The sequence below is a fragment of the Zootoca vivipara genome, chromosome 17, assembly GCF_963506605.1.
Source record: "Zootoca vivipara chromosome 17, rZooViv1.1, whole genome shotgun sequence".
Taxonomy (NCBI): domain Eukaryota; kingdom Metazoa; phylum Chordata; class Lepidosauria; order Squamata; family Lacertidae; genus Zootoca; species Zootoca vivipara.
This window is the reverse complement of record NC_083292.1, coordinates 31,757,654-31,767,457: the sequence shown is the minus strand read 5'-3', so window position 1 is coordinate 31,767,457 and position 9,804 is coordinate 31,757,654. Positions and strand designations below refer to the sequence as shown.

General features: G+C 45.6%; 1 protein-coding gene across 1 annotated transcript; it reads right to left on the bottom strand.

Moving 5' to 3' along the window:
• Nucleotides 1–4,087: 4,087 nt before the first annotated feature.
• On the bottom strand, nt 4,088–7,477 carry TTC9C (tetratricopeptide repeat domain 9C). The gene is made up of 4 exons (XM_035099241.2): nt 7,364–7,477; nt 6,054–6,309; nt 5,540–5,722; nt 4,088–4,527 (listed from the first exon to the last, which is right to left on the bottom strand). Exons 1-4 carry the CDS (start codon nt 7,382–7,384, stop codon nt 4,433–4,435), a joined length of 555 nt encoding a protein of 184 aa, XP_034955132.1. The 5' UTR covers nt 7,385–7,477; the 3' UTR covers nt 4,088–4,432.
• Between the last annotated feature and the right edge of the window lie 2,327 nt (nt 7,478–9,804).

Genomic DNA, 9,804 nt, shown 5'->3' with positions numbered 1-9,804 from the left:
TTTAATAAAATTTTAATTGTGGAGGTCTGTGCATAACAAGTTTATCTGCTGCATCTTGGCAAAACAGCCAAATACTGCTGAGCAGTACACACCCTGAACCGATCACATACATACATAAATACATACATACATAATTTTATTTATATGCCGCCTTTCAAACAATGCTGAAGGCGGCTTTCAACATGAAAAAATGCAGAACAATGACATAGCAAAGTAGTCATAATCCATACCTTCCTGCTGACCACAATCGGTCATGTTTTTAAATAGGTTACATGTTTTTAAATATGTTTTAATCACTTGGTCGCTTTTGTGTTTGCTAACCTGGGTTTTAAAGAGGGGGTTAAATAAACAAACTTTGGACCCTCTTCAATTACCATATTTTTCTGTCTATAAGACATCCCCATGTACAAGACGACCCCTATTTTGGGGGACTCTGATTTAAGAAAATTGGGGGAGATTGCCCCCGTATATAAGATGCCCCCAAATTCTGGACATTATTTTTTAGGGGGAAAACCCTAGTCTTATACATGGAAAAATACGGTACCTCTCTGGGGGCACACTCAGGACTGTGTCTGGCAAGTTTCCTTCCTTTTAGGAGTTAATTTCCTCTCACTTGTTTACCTCTGACCAGGCCTTCTGTGGTTGCTGACCTGTCAGCAAATATTGCCACCCTGTGGACTAGGAGCTTTCTTTGGTGATTAAAACAACAACTCCGGGAAACAGTTATCTTCTAGAAGCCAAATTTCTGTTTGGTTCAATGCTACCACACCCACAATGTACACATGCGCCGCACACACATTCCACTGCGGTTGCTACCAAGTCACAAAGGTACTATGGACACAGAGGCCCATGGGCACCCCCCCACCCGCAGCGACCCCCACCCACAAAAAGAAAAACTTGCTGATGTCTTGCTTGTTTGCAAGAGGCAAGGTCACAAACGGCAGCTGAGAAAAGCAAACAGCCCCTTTTCCCAGCTGTGTGCACACACGCACACACAAGTATTTGTTTAAGAGACGGGAGGAGACATGCATGGCAGCAATGAAGGATGTTTGCTGGGATGTCACAGCTGGAGAACTGGGAAGAAAGCAGAAATGACAAAATCGATAAAGGCAGGAGTTCTGACTTTGTACAACTGCCAATATGGCTCAGAATTAGAAGCCTCTCCGATTATGTCCCCACCATTTTCCTTCCCCAACCTTACTATGAACCTGCAGAGTGGAGCTGGCGTTAACCCTCACTTTTTATCCTGCATTCACAATCATTTTGGCATATTGTGTTGTCAGGGCAGCTACACGTGACCCCACTTTCAAAAGTTTCAGGGTGGACAAACAGCTTTATTTTCCCAGTTGGTGCGGGTCCTGTAACTTCCTTCTGAAATCCTGTAACTTGCTCTACCACACATATTCCTGTTTATTCCCCCCCCTCCCTCTTTTCTTGCTCTGTGGCACAAGAGTGCCCCCTCCAGACGGCAATAATGTGGTAAGCGTTGAGGAAGCCTCGCAGAACTACTAATAAAACAGAAGGTGTGGCTCGTCCGGTGCAAATCCAACAGTAATCCTCGGTTTATGAACACCTCGGTTTACGAATTTTCGGTTTACGAACGCCGCGGACCCATCTGGAACGGATTAATTCACTTTCCATTACTTTCAATGGGAAAGTTCGCTTCAGTTTATGAACAGACTTCCGGAACCAATTACACCCATGCTTCGGGTTAAGTACGCTTCAGGTTGAGTACTCCGCGGACCCGTCTGGAATGGATTAATCCACTTTCCATTACTTTCAATGGGAAAGTTCGCTTCAGTTTATGAACGCTTCAGTTTAAGTATTCCGTGGACCCGTCTGGAACAGATTAATCCACTTTCCATTACTTTCGATGGGAAAGTTCGCTTCAGTTTATGAACGCTTCAGTTTAAGTACTCCGCAGACCCGTCTGGAACAGATTAATCCACTTTCCATTACTTTCAATGGGAAAGTTCGCTTCAGTTTATGAACGCTTCAGTTTAAGTACTCCGCGGACTGTCTGGAATGGATTAATCCACTTTCCATTACTTTCAATGGGAAAGTTCGCTTCAGTTTATGAACGCTTCAGTTTATGAACAGACTTCTGGAACCAATTGTGTTCATAAACTGAGGTACCACTGTATACTGAATCAGTCACATATTTAGGGCTGCCAACTTGAATAAAACAGGGAAGTCCAGGTAAGAAATACCCATCAACTTTGCGGGGGCCCAGTCCCTTAAAATATTTTATTGGGGGTGTGTGTGAAGGGACCTAAGCCCCTTGCAGAATAAATTGGCAAACTCACAGCAGCCTGGAGGGAGGGGTCCTTAGTTACTGGGTGGGATTTTGAGCATGGATCTCCCCTCACAGCACTCTGAAAGTGCATTCGCCCCCCCCCCAAAAAAAAAATTCTGGGAGCTATAGTTTGTTATGGGTGCAGAGAGCTGTTAGGATACTCCATTATTCTCACAGGGTTATAATGCCCAATAAGCAACCGATCCCTCTTCCCAGGGAACTCTGAGAATTGTAGCACTGTAATGGGGATAACCTAACAACTCTCAACAGCCATAACTACAGCTCCCAGAATTATTGGGGGTAACCATGACAGTTTAAAGTTTCCGGGCACAATTCAAAGTGTTGGTGCTGACCTTTAAAGCCCTAAATGTCATCGGCCCAATATACCTGAAGGAGCGTCTCCACCCCCATCGTTCAGCCCAGACACTGAGGTCCAGCTCTGCTCTGAGGGCCTTCTGGTGGTTCCCTCACTGCGAGAAGTGAGGTTACATGGAGCCACTGAGAGGGCCTTCTTGGTAGTGGCGCCCGCCCTGTGGAACGCCCTCCCATCAGATGTCAAGGAGATACAGAACTACATGACTTTTAGAAGACATCTGAAGGCAGGGAAGTTTTTAATGTTTGATGTTGTATCTATGATGATGATGATGATGTTGGGAGCCGCCCAGAGTGGCTGGGGAAACCCAGCCAGATGGGTGGGGTATTGATAATAAATTATTGTTGTTATATGGTATCGCAGAGCTTTAAATGTATGGTGGGAATGTGGCCTTGATCTTCCTCCCAGCGCCACGATGCTCCCTTTGTGCCTGTAATTGCTTGTGCCTTGCAGGATTCAGACCCAGGTGAAACCCCAGGCATCTTTCTCTCTTTGAAGGGTTGGCCTCTTCTGGCATGCAACCAAGGATCACCAATAACCCACCCCAACTGCAATTTTATGTTAGAAGAAATATGAAGAAAGGGAAGCAAACCCATTTTCTTAAACACTGGATGAACTACCACCTCTTGAGAGCGGGAGCAGCAAAAGCTCCAACGCAGGCATGTGGTAGGTGGAACATGCAGACCTCTGGCCTTCCTTTTGTATGGGCAGAGGTGTCTGGGCCATGGGTGGGGTGAGGGCGAGGTCACACGGAGATGCCAAGCATAGCTGACACAACACGACGCCGTTGCCATAGGAGCAAGCCACGGGAGAGGTCTAGTGACGGTTGCTATGGCACTGAAGGGCACCGAAAAAATAACGATAACAAAGCACTCTTGAGTCACCTGCTAGATATGTGCAATGGAAGAGTGGGAGGAGAGAAAGACTCACAGCCAAAACTCAGCAGTTTCCCCCAAAGCCAATACAGTACAGTCATACCTCGGTTTAAGTACGTCTCGGTTTGAGTATTTTCAGTTTAAGTACTCCTCGGACCTGTCTGGAATGGATTAATCCACTTTCCATTTCTTTCAAAGGGAAAGTTCGCTTCAGGTTAAGTACGCTTCAGGTTAAGTACGGACTTCCGGAACCAATTACACTCATACCTCGGGTTAAGTACGCTTCAGGTTGAGTACTCTGCGGACCCGTCTGGAACAGATTAATCCACTTTCCATTACTTTCAATGGGAAAGTTCGCTTCAGGTTAAGTACGCTTCAGTTTAAGTACAGACTTCCGGAACCAATTGTGTTTGTAAACCGAGGTACCACTGTACAGTATATGAATAAGGAGCTCAGCCTTTCTGAAGTCGTTTCAGTTTCAGTTTCTCCCTCTGCAGAATCAAAACGGAAAACAAGCACCACACATACACACGCAGTCAAAAGTTACATTTCCCAAAATACTTTTATGAAACAGCGAGGTGGAAGGGGAAAAACGAAACAGAGGGCAAATCTAGCCGGTAGTTCCTATTTTAGCTGCAAAGGAAGGTAGGGAATCGTTTAGGGGTTGGGCAGTGCATCCCCAGGCCCCAAGCAACATTGGGCATGGAAGAAAATGTTGAAGGAGGTCTCTGTCGCTCACACTTTTCCAGGCTCAATTGGTAATGAAACACGTTTCCCAAGGCACTGCGTCACCTGATGCTTCTGAAGCCAATAGCCACATATGGCCCACAAAACCAGGAGCCAACACTAGGCCGCATCCAGGTGTTTTCAGGGAGGGACCTACCGCCTCTAGCCAAACATCCCCATGTACAACTGCTTTTCCTTTTCGTGGTAGCTATTCAGCTGAGATTCCGTCAGCTGCAAGTAACGCTTCACGTTGGCATCTTCGATGGAGAGATTGGAAAAGAAAAACAGGGAGGGAAAGGGTTGCAAAAACCAAAGTTAAAACCAATTGTTTTTAAAAATGTCGCAATGAAAATTTGGAAGAAGTTGTTTTGTGAGCTGAATCCAGCCCACAAACTGTCAGGAAGGTGCTGTAAGTCAGTAGATGAATCTGCTTTGCATGCAGAAGGTCCCAGGCTCCACTCCTCAGTAACTCTGAGGTAGGACTGGGAATGTCCGCTGCCAGAGAACCGGAAGATTTGCTGCTGCTCTGTGCAGACAATATTGAAGATGATGGACCAATGGTCTGACTCAGTATACGCAACATGGGGTCTCTTGCATTGGGGACCACCTTTGCTAAAATGTTCTTCTCTACTGTTTGTATTTTGATGATGATCAATGGTCTCTAACAAATAAATAATTTGACTGACTGACTAGGGATATGTATTGTACAGTCGTACCTTGAATCCCGAATGCCTTGGTACCCGGATGTTTTGGCTCCTGAACGCCACAAATCCATGAGTGAGTGTTGCGAACGTTCTTTGGAACCCAAACGTCTAACAGGGCTTCCTGCAGCCAATCGGAAGCCATGCTTTGATTTCTGAATGTTTGGAAGTCGAACAGACTTCGGGAACGGATTCCGTTCAAATTCCAAGGTACGACTGTATTATAATAATTATTATTTTAGTTATTAAATGTGTATACTGCCCTATACCTGTAAATCTCAAGGCAATCCACAACATAACATCGCAATATAAAAAACACAAAATACATAATAAAAACAAAGAGAATAAAAACAAAAACACACTACACCTTTAAGGAACATTCAAAGCACATTCTTTCCCTCAAAGAATTCTGGACACTGTAGTTTATTCCAAGCAAAGGTATAGTGCATATACAGCCTCAGTATAGGCCAGCTTCATATGTCGCAGATGCCCACACTTGCTCTAGAGATCACCAAAGTCAAAGTGACCTGTATTACAATCCTTCCAGCACCATGTTAGCACCTCTCACCTTTGGGCTGCTTGCTGGTTGCTGCCAGTAGATGGTGCCGGGCTCTGTCGTAATCTCGCAGGTGGTAGAAAGCCACTCCAGCTCGGTATAGTGCCTTAGTGTTCTCAGGCCGCCTCTCTAGGACTTTTAGACTGTACTCTTTCACCCGATCATAGTTCACAGGTTCCATTTGTAGGAGGCACGCTGTGGAAGAGGCACACAGCACAACATTGTTACTAGGAGGTCAGCGACAGCCTGGGATTAGGTTCGGGTAGGCACTCTGTGCACACTCAAAGGTGCTCTCACCATTAGCCAGCCTACAGCTAACAGAAGAAAAATAAATTTATGAAATCACCTTTCATTGTGAGACAATCCAATAATACTGGCTGGAGGTCTTGGACAAGACAGACAAATGGGAGAACTTTATCACCCAGCCAAAGGATGGGATAGCTATCGTGGGATAGCCCAGTCAGTCGCTGTCATGCCATGCTTGCGGACTTCATCAGAGACATGTAATAGACTCTCCCAGGCTTACCAGCAAGGTTGTTGTAGCAGTCGCTTTGGGTGCTGTGAAGTGCCTTTTCCTGTTCCGGTGTCACAGGAGGCCTCTCCGCACCAAACTCCTGCAAAGGCGAAGGCACGCTGGGATCCAGCCCTTTCACCTGCAGCAAGGCCCAGTGATAGCGGCTCACGGCAGCCCGCAAACGCCCCTCTTTGTAACAGCGGTTCCCTTCCTCCTTGAATGCTTGGGCCTGCTGCAGCCGCTGGTCCATGGTTGCTTCCGAAGAAGCCTGGAAGGGACAGGGGGCAGAATAATTTAAATGATTTAAAAGATTATTAAAAGACTCCAACTCCTGTCAGCCTCAGCCAGCGATCAGGCATGATGGCAGTTTTAGTCCATCAACAACTCCACTCTCCAAGGGAATGCAGCCATCATGTTCAACAACGGAATGCAGTCGACACCATGTTGTTGGTCTTAATGTCTGGAGTGATTTGACCCTCTTGACTCTGTCTTTCAACTTCCCTTTTACCAATCTCTCAGTTTCGGGGAAGTCTGGCAACCGGCCATTTATTTAATTTAATGGCATTATGGTCACTGATCCCAATTGGTTCAACAACAGCATCACGCACAGGGGCACCACTCAATACAGTATTAAGTCCAGGGTCACCGCCCCTCTGGCCATTTCCATGACCAACAGTTCTGGAGCACAATCATTCAGAGTATCTAGAAATTTTGTCTCTTTGTCATCCTGAGTGGAACACATGTAGCCAGTCTATTTGAGGGTAGTTTAAGTCACCCACCACTGCAACATTTTGTCTTTTGGACGTTTCCTTGAGTTGGTTATTCATTGCAAGATCTCTCTAAGCATTTTGATCTGGGGAATGAGAGCATGTTCCCCACTACTAATTTACTCTTGGGACCTAGCATCGCCACCCACATTTGGGGGGGGGGGAAGAGTGAAGCCGACTGAGGCTGTTGGTCCATCTAGCTCAACACTATGCAACACTGACTGTGAGTGGTGCTCCAAAGTGTCAGGCAGAGGTAGTTTCCCCCAGCCCTACCAGGAGATGCTGGAGATTGAACCTAGGACACTTCTTCATGCAAAACCACATTGAGTGATGGCCCATCCTCTCTAAATGTAAAGATTCCAATCCTCGAGATTCTGCTTTAAGCAGGAACAGGCGATGCTTCCTTACCGTCAGGCTCCAGAGTTTCAGGCAGGGGGGCATTCCCAGCCCTACCTGGGAATGCCACGGATTGAACTTGGCACCTTTTCTATGTGCATGCAAAGCAGATGCTGTACCATTGAGCTACAACCCACCCACCCCACCCCACCCCCGTACCTTTGCTGTTGCGGTGGCCATTGGGATCAAGAGGAGCGGCGGCAGCAGCTTCTGGAGCCGGCCATCACCACTTGCTGCTCTGCATGGGCTGCCACGCCCCCTCCGTGACCTGGAAGCAGAGTTTAAACTGCAAAAAAAATGGGAAGGAGCTTCGGACAGCGAAATCACGTGACCGGAGTCAGCTGATTTCGGAGGAGGCGAGCGGGAGAGCCGGGAAACAACCAGCCCCCAGGAATGCTGGTAATACAGTACTGTAGCGCAAATTGCTGGCTTTACACTGTATATATACTCTTACCTGGGAGTAAGACCCATTGAACTCAGTGGTGTTTCCTTCTGAGTGGATGCGGACATGTGTGCGTCCTGGAAAGCACGCAAGTCTCCTGTGTGCGTAGGGAATGCAGCAAAGGTTTTGGGTCACAGAATTGTAAATTGTAGAGTTGGAAGAGACCCTGTGGGTCATCTAGGCCAACCCCCTGCAATGCAGGAATATTAGCTAGATTATCCATGGCAAATGGCCATCCAACCTCTGCTTAAAAAACCTCCAAGGAAGGAAAGTCCACCACCTCTCCTGGGAGTCTGTTCCATTGTTAAACAGCACTTACTGCCACAAAGTTCTTCCTGATGTTTAGTCGGAATCTCATTTATTGCAACTTGAAGCCATTGGTTTGGGTCTAGAGCAGGAGAAAAGCTTGCTCCATCTTCTATGTGACAGCCCAACCCTTATTATATATTGGAAGATGGCTATCATATCTCCTCTCAGTCTCCTGTTTTCCAGGCTAAGCATACCCAGTTTCTTCAACTGTTCCTCATAAAACGTGGTTTCCAAACCCTTTACAGTAACATTTTGGTCACCCTCCTTTGCACACATCTAGTGTGGCATCATGGACCAGTTTCAGTTGATGTGGCTTTATGAGCATCCCCCTTATAAGGGACAAACGGTTATAACATTTGGGACCTTTTAGTATTTTTTGGGGGGGGGATGTGAGCAAGTTGGAGGAGGGACATGAGAGAGGGGGATAAAATTATGCATGGTGTAGAGAAATAGGATAGATAGAAGTTTTTCTCCCTCATAAGGTAACTCATTCAATGAAGGCAAATGTTAAGATGATTTAGGACAGCCAAAAGAAAGTACTTCTCTTCTTGCAGCACATACAATATGGAATTTGCTTCCAGAAGATGCAGTGATGGCTACCAACTTCAATGGCTTTAAAAAAAGGGTTAGATGAATAATTGGAGACTAAGGCTATCTTCTAATGCAGGCATCCCCAAACTGCGGCCCTCCAGATGTTTTGGCCTACAACTCCCATGATCCCTAGCTAACAGGACCAGTGGTCGGGGAAGATGGGAATTGTAGTCCAAAACATCTGGAGGGCCAAAGTTTGGGGATGCCTGTTCTAATGTATGGAACATTGCTTCAAAAATGTTTGCGTATATGAACAATAACAACAAACATTATATTCCCTTCCACCCTCCCTGGACAAGAATATACTTATAGCAATGTTCATACCAAAGGGTACCGGTATTTCATAAATTGCCATGAACTGAAAGATTTATCCGAATGTCTGGTCAGACATAGATGTGTAATCTGAGGTGAAGCCAAATCAGATAGTTTTGATGTAAAATGATCTGCATTTCCTGATTATATAAACAGTAAGTATCATATAGATGTCCTGTTTTTCCTTAGGATGTCCTTATTTTCATCAGAGAAATGTTGGAGGGTATAGAGTTATTTGACCTTTAGTTTTTAAAATGTTTAATTTTTATTTTTATTTATTGTTGGAAGCAGCCCAGAGTTGGTTGGGTAATAATAATAATAATAATAATAATAATAATAATAGGATGTCCCTACTTTCATTGGAGAAATGTTGAAGGGTATGGGATTGTGCTGCCAGTCATGCCCATTTTCTGCCACTGACATGGCTGGAACATTTGAAGACGGTGTATGGTGTCCTGCCGCCAACCTGTGTAGATTGGGCCTAATCAGTCTATTTTTTAATGATATTACCAAATCGACCCAAGACACTGTTTTGTTTCACATATTTCTTGATGCACTACAGGCACATCCACAAAGCATGAAACTTCCCAGCATACGTGGTAGATACCTTCAGAAATAAAGAAGCAAATGCTTGCAGGTGATGAAGTGAGGGGGGGGGGAAAGGGAGAGTCCCCGTGTTACTGTACAGAACTGTGTGTTTTTGGTCGCACTTTGGGGGATCAAGCGAGGTGGAATGTAAAAGATTCAATAAATAAACCTTGTTACTGGCAAGGGCTCTGTGTCTTTTAAGAGTTGCCAACACGTAGTAATTCAACTGGTGCAGCACCTCCAATTTGCACGCTGCATCTGTATGCAACTTTTGAAAACGTAAGAGTCGCTGTCAGGGGCAACAAGATAAAACAACTGTTCTCTTCTTAATGTGAGGCTTTTAAGGGCAAGATGGCGG